Raw genomic sequence first — 17541 nt, 5'->3', positions numbered from 1 at the left:
GGAGATTTTTAAATTTGGTTAACCAACCTGCCAAATATGTGCAGTTAGTTTTTAAGTTCATTTCTTAGTGAAATATTTTAACTTGAGCCATTAGCATTTGACCCTTCAGTGGCACGCCCTCGCTGCGACACTGTCTGACCTATTCAGTCATCATGTTATGATTTTCACTTCTAGCATAATGAATATTTTTTCGGTTATTCATTGTGAATGGGGTGTCAGAATCCACAAAAAATTCAAAAAGTTCCTTTTTCTGTTTTCTTATGTCATATACAGTTGACTTTCCAATGCCATACTCCTCGCATAATTTTGAGACTGCTATACCTTTACCCATTTTTTACAGCAATTCCACTTTTTGTTTAATGGACATCAAAATATGCTTTCGCTTTGTAGATCCTGTTGCAGCTACAGAATTAGAAACTCTTTTCGACAAAATCGAAAGTTGAAACTTTAATTTTTATAAAATTGCTGTAATAAAAACAGCCTGCAAAAAATAATTAAGCTGGATCAAATCAGAAAGTTAAGGAACAGTGCAATATACTGCCTTGACTGAAGTTCTTTGGAATCAGTAAAGTATAATTTTACACTAGCTTAGCATCCGGTACACATTATTGGCTATGTATCATGAGATTAATGATGAAAGACAAGTTGTTCCACTAAATTTTGTCTTGCTTCTAGTGCACACTGAGACAAAAAAGCCCAAGTTGTTCTTAGTTTAGTTACTTATTATACTTACCTCTGTTTCTTCACATACTTACGGCTTCTCCGAGTCCTGAATAAATAAATTCCGACACATACTTAAGGCTTATCGAGGGCCAGTGCTAGATATCTTACTGCCTGATGCAGTCTCTGCAGGTCCTAAACTCTCCTTAAGTTCTAAATTTGTGCTGTCCCTAAATTTTGGATCCCAGTGCTTTCCTTAAATTCCAATAATATTTTCATTGCTTAATTTTGATACTCGGTGCTTCTCTAAATTCCAAAAATCTTGTCTACCCTATATTCTGCTGCCCGGTGTGGCCATACAAGCTCTGGCACCGGTTCTGGGTTAATGTGATAAACAAATAGCACTAAATGTAATCTTTTGGCTTATGAGTATCATTCACAAAACCTATTTTTAGCATATGGAAAGAAATTTTTGTTAAATTTTTCCTCATCAATATTTCTAAGCGCATTTAACTTAAATCTGTAATCATTGCCAAGCGTAATGTCAACATAAAAGGTTACTATACCCTTTGTTTACTAAATTACTATTATAAAAAAAATATAGTTTGGGCATTGCTGCATGAGTCATTACTCAAGTGCTCATGTATTGGATAAAAATGCGGTGATGAAAGCAAAATATAATAAATAACGGTTCACCAAGTTGGCGTTAGGGATATAAAATATTAGTAGGTGTAAAATCAACGATGTTTCTTATCTAGAATGTTTTGGTCTGAGATGTATGCCAAGCAGATATGCTACTACGGAGCCAAATTATTGATCACACAAATTTACGCTAAATTATTGTTTCTTAAGTAATGAGGTATTTGTTTAGTGCCTGTGAGAAATTAAGAATCGGGACTCTTCGCGTGTTTCATTTATTAGGGGGGGAGAATCGAATGTGCATGTGTAAAGCATTAAATAAGGGGGAAAAACAGATTGTTGGCGGTTTTGAGGTCCAGATTTTACATCATTTTTGATAGTGGATGTCTGGATTTTGGACTTTGTGCTGTACAACTTCATGGAATGTGTATTTTTTCATTCTCTACCCCAGTGCAAAATGTGATATTTCCAAAAAAAATGCAACGCTTTTTCATCAGCTGGCAAACTCTACAGTCCCTTACGATTTGTTACATGAAAAAAAGGTATACTCAATGCAAAGACAACCACTAATCAGAAGAAAGACTGGCAAATTTGGAAGGTGAAACCCAACATACCTGTTTGCAGTACGCATAACTAGGCTGCCCCATAAGTACGTTTTGCTATCATCATGGATTGTCAAAACTATTTCGGCGACATAGAATCTTCTGAATACTTTTCGAGACAGGGTGTGGGTAATCAGAAAATTTCGCAGAACTCATAAATTATTCAAAATGAGTATAATAAATTACTTATTTTCTATTACTTTCTAGTAATTTGCCTATTTTATTTATTAATTTTTTTTATATTTTTGCTTTATTTCTAGAAATTTTGCTTTCAATTCAATTACTATTGTTTTGTACTCTTTCCATCTTATATAGATACTTTATTTCTATCAACTTTTATCAATTATTTGGCTGTTTTGAACTATTTCTCCTTATCCAATTAAAAAAAAAAATCTTATTTTTATTTTATTTAGAATTTAAAAATTCATTTTTCATGGAATTTGGGCAATGTTGTCTTTTTGGGTTTTCTGAATTTTGCCTTTCTTGATGATCTTTATGAATTTGCCATGCTGTTTTTTAAATTACTAGTTATTAAAAAACTTTGACTTCAGATCCTGATTTTACATCAAAAAATTAATTTTGAATCACATTAGAGCAGGATAATATCTTGATTAATTTTAAATAAAAAATTTGTCATTTCTAAATTTTAATTTCTTATTAGCTTTTTAATACTGTTTAATTTAAAGCATTTGACTTATTTAAATTACTCCTTTTAATTAAACTCTTTTGATTTATTTTTCTAATTTATTTTGATACTTATCTAGATATAATTCAAACATGGCTCTGTTGAAAATTTTTTGGCTACTCTTTGAATATATGAATATGTGTGTGTGTGTGTGCATTATTTAGTAATGTGTAAAACATTTACAACATTAAAGTAATAATAATATAAATATACTAATTTCTTGTAATTGCATTAAGTCATTAAAATGAATACGAAGAATTTGATGTTGTAAATATATAGATGCTTGTTTTTGGAATTTATTTCAAATAATTCCTAGAATGAATGCTTAAAAAATGAATATAAAAAAATAAGAAAAATGGATGTTTAAAAACAAAAGTAATGCTGATGTTAATATAAATGTAAACAATGAAAGAGGAATAACAGAAATACATAAATTTTGCAATAATTTAAAATAATGTTGAATAAATATGACCCATAGGAACACTCAAAACAACAAATTCTGAATTGTGGTCCAGTTGAAATGTCATGGTTCTCATTATGTCCCATGATAACTCATCATAGCATAATCATAGAACATTCTGCATATGAGCTACACAAAAGGTAATTTCATCTGACCTATAGGAATTCCTCTGTATTCTATATTTATCAAAAGAGTGCACTTTTAATAATATGACTTGTTTTTTATGCAAATGTACTAATTCTGAGAAAGCCTTCAATGGCTAATTTAATTATTGAACGTATTTTTGTGACAAAATTTCTAAGAATTTCATTAAATTTTACCAAAAGTTCTTTTAAAATATAGTAGATTGAATATAAATGTACTTCCAAAATTTAAAGCACACTTCAACAATTTGAAAATGCAAATGAACTTTCAAATTAAAAAAAAATTACTTATAATAAAATTGTAAATTTATAGATCTGAAACAGCAAAATATCAATAGCATGCTTAAAAGAGTAAAATTGTCAAAATTATTATTAAACTTTAAAAAAAAATTAATGAAATGTAAAAAGAATCAGAAATAGCAAAATAATATATAATATACCTGAAACAATAAAATGAGACTAATATGCTTAAAAGATCAAAATTTTAAGCATATTATAAGTTATTATTAAATTTTAAAAATGTGATTTCTGATTTAATTCACTGTTCTACGAAGAGTGTCAATGTAAACAAATGGTGGCTTCATTAGGTTTAGTAGTATTTTAATAACTTTTAAGTTTTTGATAATTCTACAACTATTACATGCGTACTACTAAAGGCATAAAAACTTTAACCGCAACATACAAAGAACATAATTCAATAACTTTTAAAGCAAAAAATGTGCAATTTACCAACACATACGAATAAAAAACTGAGCTCACTGAGCCAGGTAATATATTTTTGATGTGGCTGATTCGAACTAAAAAGGGAGATGCACAACTACATGTTATAACAATCCCACATACAAAATTTCAACATTCTGAGGTTACTCATTTTTGAGTTATGCGAGATCCGTATGTACATACAGATGTCCCTTAAAAAAACTCTTCTGAATCCATTTTACAATCCGTTTTGGGGAAAAGAGTCTTTTATTCCATCCATATCTACAGATGTCACACAAAAACACCATTCAAATGCATTCGAGAGCAGTCAAAATGGATAATTTCATTGAAACCTGAAATTTTTTGTGATTACAATACTTTCTTTAGTTCATAGAAGGAATTAAAAATTAATGAAATGTAGAAAAAATAATTTCAAGGAATTCATTAAAAAATTTGTAAACAGAAACAAAAATTATCGAGATGATATAGCAGACATAATAGTTTAATTTTGTTAACTAAAAATTTATATTACTTTATAAAAGTGCTTCACAAATTAGTATCTCTTCTTTAAGCAAAATAAAACGAACTGAAAAAAAGTCTTTAGTTACCACTGACCTACAAGCTTATTGAACTTTACTGAGTGGTTATTAATGTATGATCTGTTAAAAATATGCACAATAGTACCTCCTGTAAGGAATATCTCTGAGTAAGGGACAATTCTGTTGGTTTGGGTCCTTTTTTAATAGGGACCTCTTATTAAGGGACACTGAAAAAAATTTCAAATATAAAAAAAAAGAAATAAGTAAAAATAGAAATACGTTGTTAGTAAGCTTTTGAGGTTTCAAAGGCAAATTTGTGCTCAGTGATGGATAATCTTGTGACAAAAGAAAAGACTGGTCTTAACTTTGGTAAGTGAAAAGTTAATCCCTCTCTTTTGAAAACTGCTTTTCATTAGGGTACACCAAAAACAATACAAAAGCAAATTGTACTGGAATCAAAAGGATATTTCACATTCATAGAATTCGAAATCCAGTTATTCTTGCAATGGTTCTTAATAGGGGAAAAATGGTGTTAATAAATTGTAAGGCTATCCAAAACAAGGACCAAAAGGTATGAAAAGGTAGTGATATGACTAGATTACCTGGCAAGGCAAAGGGATCTCACAATGTGGTAGAGTGAAAACTTCTAAGTTCTTACTAGGACAAGGGAACAAAAAAAAAGTAATTTTTTACTTGTGAATTATCTATGTTATGTATTATCTAGCATGGCTTCAAAGAGTAAAATATTAGCATTAAAACAAACAGTCGATATAATTCATGTAGCAGAATTTGAAAAGCTTAAAGTTTGAGAGATTTAGAGCAGAAATCTGGAATAAATAAAAATCAAGTAAGTGGTGTGCTAAAGGATAGCGAGATATAAAAATATTATGAATTACTAATTCAAATGAACATTTCAAGACCATAAAATTTTAAAAACTGAAACATACAAAATTAATACAGCAGTGATTAACCCCTTAACTGCCGCGGGCGTATATATATGCCTTGCTCAGCCGATGTGTTAACTGCCCCGGGCGTATATATACGCCCTTCCAAAATACTATCAGTTGCTTTGCGGTGCTACCCGTAAAATTATTCGCAAACCTTTGGAATGCAACACCAGAATGACCTTGACGAAGTATGTGAAGGAGGATATTATTTCAGAGAAGTGTGGGGAGAAATTGGAGAGAGGGATGTGTCTAAAGTGCTGAAAGTGATGACTGCATGGTATTGGCTAGTGTTGTTTGAGTAAAACGTATTTTTTTTTTATTCTGTGTCCTCCGTTTTCGTTTACTTTTTGTAGTAGGTTCCAGGAATAAAGAAAGATATAACGGATGTTTCAAATCCATTTATCTTTCTTGAATTATTTTTTGATGAACTGCTCGTGCTTTATATTGCTACTGAAACTAACCGTTTTGTAGACGAGTATATGAACCAACAACACCTTGCAAACGAAAAATCAAGAACAATATCGTGGCATTCAACCAATTCAGAAGAAATATATGTTTTTGTAGGCATACTGATTTCACAAGGTATATAACACTGAAACATGATATTACACTTTACTGGTCTAAAAATGAATTAATCGAAAACCCATTATACGGACCTTTTTTATTATAAAAACATCCTTTTTATTATACTTACATCTTATTATATTTTTACTAAAAATATTAAATTTTGTGCATTCATTTTTTTTCTTTTACTGTTTATTTTGTGAAAGTAAACAATTTTTAGAAAGTAAAAATTGCTCTTACTTTCCCCCTAATAAATCGCATAACTACGCGCGGATATGTGAAAAACCGTGGCACTGGGGAATGAATCTTGTACGTTTTCCGCGGCAGTTAAGGGGTTAACTGGTTTCATTCTGTAGCAGCAAGCATTATTTCTACACGTACAAACATGTGAAAAGCAAAATGAAATGCAGAAATTTAGGGAAGTCGTGGGTTTACAGAATTTCAAAGCATTAAATGGTTGGTTACACAAATTTAAGCAATGACATAATAATATTTGTGAAGAAAAATCAGTAGGTATACAACCTGTAACAGGCTGGACAAAAAAGCTAAACGAAAGTTGAGAAGGATATGAAGAAAAAACATCTATAATGCAGATGAAACTGGAATATCTTATCAAATTTGCCCTATAAAACTATGCTACGAAGAAGAAAAAGTACTCTGGTTATAAAAGCTCTAAGGAAATGTCTCACTGAACTATTTTGTTGTAACACAGAAAAAGAGTTTCAGCGACTGCTTGTAACTGGAAAAGCCAAAAATTCAAGATGCTTCAAAAACATCGATATAAAATCTTTATATCGGTTCATTGGCATCACAATAAAAAAAATCATGAATGACGCAAAGCATAATGTTAGAATGGTTGATTGCTCTTGAGAAAACAATATTTAAAAAATATGAAGATTATGTTATTTCTTGACAATTCGCCAGTCTACCCACCAAATAGAAAACAAAAATCAGTGAAATTAATGTTTTTTCCACCTCATGCAACATCAGTATTACATTTTTCAGACCAAAGTATAATTAGAAGCTTCATTACAGAAAACTGTTTTTAAGACATCTTCTTTATCAAGCTGCTTGCAGATGTGTCAATGTATTGAATGCCATTCAGTGGATAACAAAAGCTGTTATATCCACAGCAAAATGTTGTGTACAGCACTGTTTACACAGCCTTTAAAATTCCAGTTTTGAGTGCCCTCATAGAAAATGAATTATTTGAACTTGTCAAAATCAGTGGTAATGTTCAAATGCAAGAATATTTAGAAGTCCGGGATAACTTGTATACTGAACACACCAATGATAGCATAAAACTTTTCATTTCAGCTGTAACTAATAATGTTAGTTTCAACAAAACTAACTTGGAAAGCAGTGAGGAAGACAGAGCCAGTCGAAAAGTGTGACATTGAAAACTGCATAGATGCCTTAAAATATGTCTCCCATTTGAAAACATCCACGATAACTGTTGGTGATAATGAAAGTGACTTTAACATTCACGTGGTAAAAATGCTTACAACAAACAGACTTTCAGACAAACCAATAAATTTCTGCAATTGCAAAACTCTATTGTTCATTTCAGACATTTTTGAAGTAATCAAACTTTTTTAATAAGGGATTTTAATTTTTCTCTAACTCCAAATAAATATTTAAGTTATTTATTTATATATCACTTAGTTAAAGCCTGATACAACCTGAATTTCTAATTAAATTACCTTATTTTTAGTATGCACTCTCTGAAGAAAGGAAAGCTCTATTTAAGAGACAAAATGTCTGGTCCAGTGAGCGTCCTTATTGGGAGGAACTATTGTATTTAAATGACGCCATGGTAACTGATTTAATTTGTGAATTAGGTAATTGATAATTTAAATTCCTAAAACTACAAGATACACATTGTAAAAATTGACTATAAAGACAGTTAAATACCACCTTCAAGTTTTGAACATCAAAACATAGTTAGAAATTTCAAAAGAAATAATATAAAAATGAAATAATATTAAAACTGTACAGTTTTAACTAGTAAACAATAAAAATATTACCTAATATAGAAAGCAAAAGATATTAAAACATTTATTAGTTTAAAAAAAACTGAAATACTTTGTAATATTTAAATAATTAAATTAGCATATGCTAATAACTTTTTAAAAAATGATCACTTCTGTGAATCAACAAGTTCAAAATCCAAATTTTAAATTTGGTAATTCACTATGTTTAAAAGTAATTTCCATGTAGAAATCCTAAACATCAGATATAATAAATATGCAAAGTATGACAATAAAGTTCAATGAATGTCTTCATGAGATACATATGAACTGTTACTAGGTGCATTATGAAGAGTGAAAACGATAGTCCATAATCTATTTGAACACATTTGAGTGCAAAGTAGGAACAGTCATTACAGATTTCTGTTAGAAACAGTACAGCTTGCAAAGCAGTGTCTGTAAAACGGAGCAATGAGCAAATTTAAAGTTCTGTTTCGAGCTTGATAAATCTGTGGAAGGAAGTCATGAACATGTTGAAAAAAATTAAAGGAGATGAAGCAATAACGCTGCTCAAAGTAGCAGGCCTACAACTTCTCACTGTGAAGAAAACAATGAAAAAGTGAAGAAGATGTTAACCAATAAGAGCAACAGCGAATGTTAACACATATAAGGATTGTGTTAACATTCGCTGTAAAGGATCAATCATATACATGCAGAATAATTTCTCTAAAATTTACTGTAAAGGATCAATCATATACATGCAAAATACTCCTAGGCAGGCTCTTGGTTCCTTCTCCATGGCAATGCTCATATTTGGCCCTAGTCAGGAAATAATTTATGCCTAGATTGTAGCCCTAAATCTTCTACCATACCCATGTGATCTTGCTCTGACGGTTCATACACCTGAATAAAGCCTCAAAAGAGAATGATTGTTAGTTAGTCCATATATTCAAATTCATATGATGAGGATCCTTCATGCATACTGAAAGAGGACTTTACCCATAGTTTTTAAGAACTGTACAGCTGTTGTCAGAAATTCATTGCAAACAACAGACATTATTTCCAAACATTATATAAAACATCTTTCCTTTCCTGGTTCAGTAAAAATCTTTTCTTTATTACATTCACTGAGCTTCACTGTTGTAACTTGTATTTGCCTATTAAACCAATGATAGATACTAATTCGAGATTGCCTATGCAGATGTATGTCAAAAGTTATATGCATACATGCCAATTTAATTTACAGTCAGGCTTGTCTTAAAAATAAAAACAACAGAAAAAAGCAGTAATAAAATGAAAAAGGAAAATTACAGACTTTTTCCTAGTATTTTTTTAACTTTATAAATTGCATGATGTTTTCAATTAAAGGCATAAGATATGATCTTCCAAAAAATATATTTTCCATTTCATTTTTATTCTAATGAATTCACTTGATAAAAAATTTCTATTATTATTCTCTAAATGAAACAGAATACTGTATATGAAATAATAAACGTAGAATAACTTTATATTGCTAATACAACCACAACTTTTGTTAAGGATGACGACAGGGAAAATGTCATTTTACCTTTACACTTTACATCAAATGCAAGAACAATAGACCTTTCTCAACAGAAAAATTCAGAAAAAAAAATCATAGAAACAATTAAAAAAAAGTAATATACCTACCTTATATCAGTGGCTACTTTATCAGTACCTAATTCTTGACTTTTCGCTAGACGAATGAAAAATATTTTTCTCAATAAGAATTATGTTTTAATAATATTTAAAGAACAAAAACATCCTTTTACAAAATACTTCATTAACTTGAGAAAGGTATATAATTTTTTAAATATCTGAAATTTTTGAAATTTTTAAATCTACAGTGAGGAAAAAAAATGCTACAAGTATCCACTGAAAAGTATAACTGTTAAATTTTAACTTATAGTGTTTACAATAGCATTAATTATAATATTCATAACTTCATTCAACTGTAATTACAATATTCATAACTGCATAAAAATTATATAAATAGTTTAATAAATTTAATGACTGGAAAAACATTACTATTATGTAATTAGTAAACATTATTTCTTATGGCACCAGTATCAAATACAAAGGCCTTTGAAAGATAGGCTCTCGAAATGCATGCAGCCTCTTATTATTAGTACTGCTTTTAATACAAAACATTGAAATCTTGTAAATATTAAACATGGTGTTCATCTTATATCCACTTAATTTTAAAACTTCTTTTAAAAAAAATGTGTTATCATAAGTGAAAATTTCTTTGACAAAAATAATTAACAGAATTACAGTACTTCCTCTGACAATCTATTCACTATTATTATTTATTTATAAAACCCAAAATATACACTCACTCTGAATAGTTTCCAGAAACTGTTTTAGATCTTCCATTACATGACGTTTCTTTTTAGCATCTCTTTTAGTCATTCTAAAATATAAATTCTCATTCAGTATCTAAGATCAAGACCAGCCCCCCCCCCCCCCGAAAAAAAAAAAACACTACATGCATTATACAATTAAAAATCTAGCTGAAATATATGAAAGTCTTATTATTCATTTAAAAGAGAAGTATCAGATGCATTAAGTGTTAATATGATTAAATATTACATTTTTAAAGCATATTTTATCCACGATACTTCAAAGAATGGATCATACTTTAACTAATAATGAAATTTTATGACAGTTGCTATTCTACCACTTATTCTTATTATGCTTCTTCAACAGCTAAGGTATTTTACTATACCTATTTTTTTATTATACATATTTTACATATTTTATTATACATATTTTACTTTTCACCGGACAACTCTTGATGTGGGAAATTATAACGCGTGTAAAAAAGGTTCTGTTACAGATTTCATAGAAATTCTGCACATGAAATATTGTAAACCCACTTCTAAAAATGACAACTGATATACTAGTGACTCTAATATCACTGTGGGGAGAATTATGCATTATTTTTAAATCTAATATCCTCATAAAATTATTAGTAAATGATAGCTCTTGCTAATGCATTTATGTTCTGAGTTTATATAATGCCTGTATTTACTAATATGTATGATATTCTTAATTTTCAGAAGGCATTGGTTTGAAAATAAAATTAGCACATTTCTAATTTATTTATTGAAAGAAAAGTACTGTAATTACCATGCAACTAAAGTATAAAATGTATTTAGGGATAAAAATGAAGAATATTTCAGTGAAAATGTTAAAACTACCATAAAACAACGTTTTATTTATCCCTATTTTTATTCGCACAAATTAATACATTTTCTTTAGAACAGGCAATTAATCAGTTGAAATCTTAGAAACTAAACTATTGGTCTGTCTTAACACAAATCATCATTCTCCAAAATGTCAATAACATTACAATTTCTCAAATAATTCTATAGTAATCCCTCCCAAACTGCATCTCATTTGTACATATTTGAAACAGTATGCAGCTTCCTACTTCCTGTTAAAACCACATCAAAATTTGGAGATGGCATCCAGCTTTTTCATTTCTTCCTCAATACTCCATAAATGGTCTGTCATTATAAAATCTAAAGATAGAAGCCAGCCTCTGAAAGCTTTCACAGTGGCAGTTAAAACCCATACAAATCGAAGGAAAATCAGTTCCCATACTAATCAGTTCAAACAGATTCAAATCCAGATTCAAATGAAATATAAGATATCAAAAACATATAAAAGATAAATACCTTTTGAGCCAGAATTTTTTATGGAATTTTTAATAAAATAAAATGAAACATGTAATTGTTATAATATTTTTTTAAATCACAATTTACTTCTATTTTTAATTTTAAAATCATGAGTTCTAAATACTTGAGACTAATGATATTTCTTCAGGGGGGTTTATAAATACAGAGGGTGTTTACTTGTTTTTAAAATGATTTCAATAAAGAATTTTAAAAAAATTGAAATAAAATTTTCTGGCAACAGATTAGTATTTGAAATGTGAAATATCGTTTGCTACTTTTAAACTTATTCTTCTTTAAAAATGTTGCGTGTAAATAAGTTGTGCCCTGACGTATATGTTTTCCATGATTGAAAAACACTGAAAAACATTGCTTTAAATTTCTATGTGCCAAATAAGCAATATTATTAATAGGAGAGGGGAAAACTGTCACTCATCACATCTACAAGTAAAGAAGACTCCAAACAAATAATAAAAAAGGTACATACTGTTTCTAATGTTCCTTAAGTTAAATTGTTGGTAACAGAAGAAAATCTGCTGAAAACTAATTTCAAAGTCTTTAAATACATCTGTAGCAACGATAAATAAAACAATAAACCAAGATTTATAACTTAAAAAAGCTAAAGACTTAAATGTTCAACAGCTTCTGTTGTGGTAATTGTATGTGGTTGATTGCAAATTAGTTTGTAGAACTCTGTATGAAAACTATTTCACTGGAGATGCATTGTCACCCTTGAAGGAAGCATGGATTTACCTAAATGACTACAACAAACAAAAAGGTCTATTTATTATCAAAAATGAAGAGTATTTCCATTAATGCAAAGAAAGTTTCAATAAGCGGTTTATGATTGTTGCAGGATGCTCTTACAATATTAAATTTTAAAGTGTTTTAGCTTTCAAAAATACAGTTAATTTTAATTAAATTATTTTGTTCACGATGTTAATTGCATAAAGAATTGAAAGATGTAAATTTAGAAATAAAAAAAAAAACTATCATTGCACAAGTAAGCCATGATGCAGCTGTCCTAAATATTTTCTTTAATAACAGAATGATACTAAATTTGAAGAAAATTAATCATTCATAAAAATATAACCATCAGTAAAATTCTTAAAATCATTTACATACAATTAAATAACACAGAACTTCATCATTAAAACCAGTTACAAGCATTATAAAAAGTATTGATTTTCATTTAAATTGCTAAATTTACCAACCAAATCTGCCAATTATAAGAAATGTAATGCTACAGGAATACAGATACAAGCTAAATGATAAGTTTTTTCTTTTTCACCAATAATAAAGAAATTAAAAAAACTTACGGATGTGTCTTTTTCACTGTTGTATCAACTTTTTTTTTAGTCATCCACTTTTCTAACAATTTTATATAATGTGCTGACTGGGTATTGCATTGTGAAACCTTAAAAGATTATAAAACATTTTAAAGACATTATGTTTCATTTATGATGGCACATTTATGAAATCTCCTCAAATCAGTTTAAAACATGTAATAATAAACAAAAATGCAAAACAGTAATGAATTATAAATTTCCAACAAATGAAATGCAGATACATAAATAACGTGCATCTTGATATTTCAACAAGAATTACAACTTTCATTAAATGCTCTTTAGTAATGAATGTTATGAAAACTGTATTTTTAAATATAACATTAAATTATATTAATTAATGAGTTATTTAATTACAAACCTTTCATACCTATATAGTGAGATTTAACTACTTTTACAAACTGAAAAGGAATAAATAACTGTATAGAAAGTGTGTGTGTGTGTGTGTGTGTATATTTAATTATGGCAAAGCGCACTAGGGCTATCTGCCTAAGGGGGGGATGCCTTTCGTGGAGGACTTTCTAAGGGAAACTGGCTCGTATACACGTTACACATGGGGAAAACCACGAAAACGCCCATGCAGCCAGCCCGTTCACGGGATTCGAACCTCGGACCGAACTACCAGTGTTCAGCGTCTTTACCGCTCGGCCGCTGGTGGGCCTATATAGAAAGTATCAAACACTGAAATAAAAAAATATGTATATATATTATATATATATATTAAAGTTATATTCCATGCATTCATCATTAAAATCACTAGAAACTTACTTAAGAATATATGTATATATAAAATTCATAAAAGCACTATATTTTGAAGATCAATCAGAAAACAGTGCTATTATGATTCATCCCATTATGAATTTTTGTATACAAGTAAATAATTTTAGTGAAATTATGCTTAAAATTGTAGTATTTTTTTATATAATGTAACATGAAATGCTTGAAAGAGACAAAGCTCTGTCAGAAAAATAAAATTATGAGGCCAAGTCTATTTAACATTCAGATAAATGACTATCTCACTAAATTGACAAGATATCACCAAGCTGGCAATGGCTTTGGCAATTAACTTTTCCACCAAATTTAGCGAGAAATCATCAAATGTCGCTAAACTTGATGAACATATGGCAACATTTTGGTACGGTCTCTATATAACAGTAATTGAATAACTGTAATAGATCCCCATATGTAACTGTAACCGCATCTGGCCTTCCAGTTTACATATGCCTTTCAGTTATTCTGAGAAGTGGAAGTAATTAGACATTTCTTGGCAGCCAAGGGAAAATTAAATAAGACCAGACTTCTGCATAATTATGCAAACATCAAAGTTTCTCAATTCAGAGTCAATTTTGGAGTATTGAGATATCTTCGTGTGAACTTTCCTCTTTAGAAGCACTTTGCATTGCTTTATGTTTAATGTTCTTAGTGATTTGAAATGTAAGTACTGATTGTGCTCTGCAATACTAAGAAGAGCTGTATGAGTATTTTGGAGAAAAGTTCCAGGACTATAAAATGTTTCTTTCAGTAAAATAAGTTTTATCAAGCTATTATCCATTCTGTGTGCATTATAAGCCTGCAGATATGCAACAATACTTATCTTTAGATTAAGCAAGATTAAGATGAATTCTGTACATAGATAGATGATTTTAGTACAATTATATGTAAAATTGTTGTATTTTTCTGAATAATGTGACATTAAAATCTAGAAGAGAAGTAAGAATACAGGTCCAAATCTATTTAACATTGAGTAAATGGCTACCTCATTAATTTGGTGAGATATCGTTAAGCTGGCAATGATTTTGGAGAGTAATTTTTGTCACCAAAATTGGCAATTACGTTTTGGTCTGGTCCCTGTATAAATGTGATAGATATTGTAATTGAATAACTGTAACTGATGCTCTGTAACCATATTCAGCCCTTATATGCCTTCCAGGAATTTCGAGAAGCAGAAAGCACTAAAAATATCTTGGCAGCCGAGTGAAAACTATACAAAACCAGAGAGAGCATCTGCTCTCAGTTGTTGTTGTGAGTTGATAGTTCAACATGAGTGCAGAGTACCGAGATCCGAGATGCCTCCAGGTTAGTTTCACTCTTTAAATGCGTTTTGCATTGTGGTGCATTTAACATTCCTAATAGTTTGAAGTGTAACTACTGATTGTACTACTGTGAAGAGTTATATGACTATTTTTGTGAAAAGTCCCAGAATGTTGAAGTGTTTCTTTTGATAAAATAAATTTTATCAACCTATCATTGAACCTGTGTGCATTTAATCTATTACAAACTCATATGCACACAACAATAATTTTTACATTACTTTGTTAAATATTATTCTTTTTATTTCATTATTTTATATGTGAGGTAAAAAGCCTTATAAGGGGTCCTTTCACAATGTTTTTCCAAAGCAAATATATCTGGATAAAAATATTTTGTTTTTCATAAATATTCATGAAATAATTTATGGCAACATAAGGTTCCAGGAACTACAGGCTTTTATATCAAATAACATTTCTTTAGAGATTATCCCTTATTAATTGAAATTAAATTATACATATATTAAATTTAGGGCTAAAAATTACATATAAAATGTTTTAGCATTCTAAGCAAATTAAAATATCTGTTCAGTATTCAGTAACTAACATTAAAAAAAATATTGTGGCATCACGGCATAAGTTGTAGAAATGTACAGTGAATTTTAATAATGTATTTCAATGTATGTCATGTAATGATGGCCAGTAATGGTGAAGCAGACCGTCCAACTCTATTTGAAGTCGGGTGGTTGGGTGAATTCCACTTATGAACTAACGCTCTATTACAAAACCGTTTCCACTGCCCATAGTTTATGGAAATTGAACTTTAATATTTATTTACATATTTAGTTTTTCTAAAATTTATCAGAATTATAGCATTCATATAGCATCAGAATTATTCATTTAAACTTATTGGATTGAATTAAATCTACTTCGTCGACAGCGCATAAACCACAATAGAATAAATAAATGCATTCTTTAAAATTCACTCTAGTATTTGTTTACCATAGTGACATTCTGGCGCTAGATTCACTTAACAGTATGATATTTTGTTCATATTATAACTCATAATGCACAAAATTTATATCATTTAAAGAATAAAATTATTTAATCGTTGCCACATGTTCTATTCAAAAACTATAAAGCTAGAATGATGTATAAAAGAAATTAAGCAAACAAAACAAAAAAGAAACAGTTTTTCACAGACGATTGAGTATTTCTCATTCAATTAATTCAGTTCTCACTTTGCGAGAAGGCAAAAATACATAAAAACTCAAAATATCTATATTAAAAATTACGAAGTAAATCTTAAACATTTATTCCCTCGAAAAAATTCCAGAAAGGATTAAGTATGATTTGATTGGCAATAATAAATGAAGGCATTATCTTTGTTGTTGCAAAGCTAAGTTTCTCTAGATTGGCAACAAATCCACTAGTCTGCTGTTTCAAGTGTAAACAATCAATGGCCGACATAAAAAAGGCTTAGCGGTGCTTAAACAACTTCAAAATTGTTGATAATTCTAAAAATATTGCACACAGATTTACTAAAGGCATAAAAACCTTAACCGGAAGATAAAAACAACATAATTCAATCATTTTTAAAGCAAAAAATGTATAATTTACAAACATATACGAGTAAAGAAACTGAGATCACTGAGCCGGGTAACAGAGTGGATATATATATATAAATATATTTATATGCGTTTAGTGCAGCCAATTGCAACCAAAATACGAGGTGCACATCTACATGTTATAGCAGTCCTATATACAAAATTTCAACGTTCTGAGGCTACTCGTTTTTGACTTATACCAGATACGTACGTACATATGTTCGTACAGACACCATGAAAAATTCTCTTCAGAATTAATTTTAAAGCAGTTTTATAATTTTTTTGGAGGAAACGAGTCTTTTATTCTGTCCTTACGTACAGATATCACGCAAAAACATCGTTAAATTGCATTTGATTGCGGTCAAATGGATATTTTCGTTGAAATATGCTACCTGAAACTTTTCGCGATTACAATACTTTCTTTTTACTCCGTACAAGGAAGTAAAAACACCATTCCCAAAAACTGAAAATGAATGTTTTACTTTTTAATATGATTCTCTTTGAAGACTGTATATGGCAGGGTTCGTAGACACATTTCAGTTAAAAAAAATAAGCACCTATAAGCACTTTTCAAGCACTTTTTAAGAAAAAAAAAATAAGCACCTGTCTAATTACATTATACACTACTGCATAACCTTAAAAAGAATTATACTTGTAATTTAAAATATGAGAAATTCAGTATTTATTAAGAGAGAATGAGCATTACTCATCCATGGAAAACAATTACATTCTTTTTTTTTTAATTTTAAATAACAGTTCAATTTACAGAACTAGTTTACAATGAGAGAGAAAACTATGCAGATCTAAATTATATTACAAGATTTAATGATGAAATTTCAGTTCAAAATAGAGAAAATAAATAATAATACGCCATATTTATTATATGAAATCAGAAGACGGTAAATTGCTTCATGCAGTCATCCTTTAACAGTAAAAGCTTAACTAACCAGCATAC

At 29.4% G+C, this 17541-nt stretch overlaps 1 protein-coding gene across 2 annotated transcripts in view; it reads right to left on the bottom strand.

The window, feature by feature from the left end:
• LOC118202027 (uncharacterized) overlaps positions 1-17541 on the bottom strand; it is a 34324-nt gene that overhangs the window by 8185 nt on the left and 8598 nt on the right. For both annotated transcript variants that reach the window (XM_085816851.1, XM_035374187.2), the window contains exons 5-7: positions 12926-13023; positions 10266-10339; positions 9577-9622 (exon numbers count right to left, since the gene is read on the bottom strand). In XM_085816851.1, the coding sequence (XP_085672977.1) occupies positions 9577-9622; positions 10266-10339; positions 12926-13023 (218 nt within the window). The remainder of the gene's footprint in view (positions 1-9576; positions 9623-10265; positions 10340-12925; positions 13024-17541) is intronic.

This window comes from Stegodyphus dumicola, chromosome 5 (genome assembly GCF_044657685.1).
Source record: "Stegodyphus dumicola isolate Sdum_Otavi_A_Nest chromosome 5, ASM4465768v1".
Classification (NCBI taxonomy): Eukaryota; Metazoa; Arthropoda; class Arachnida; order Araneae; family Eresidae; genus Stegodyphus; species Stegodyphus dumicola.
The sequence above is the reverse complement of the archived record's forward strand: the minus strand, read 5'-3'. Positions and strand labels throughout refer to the sequence as shown.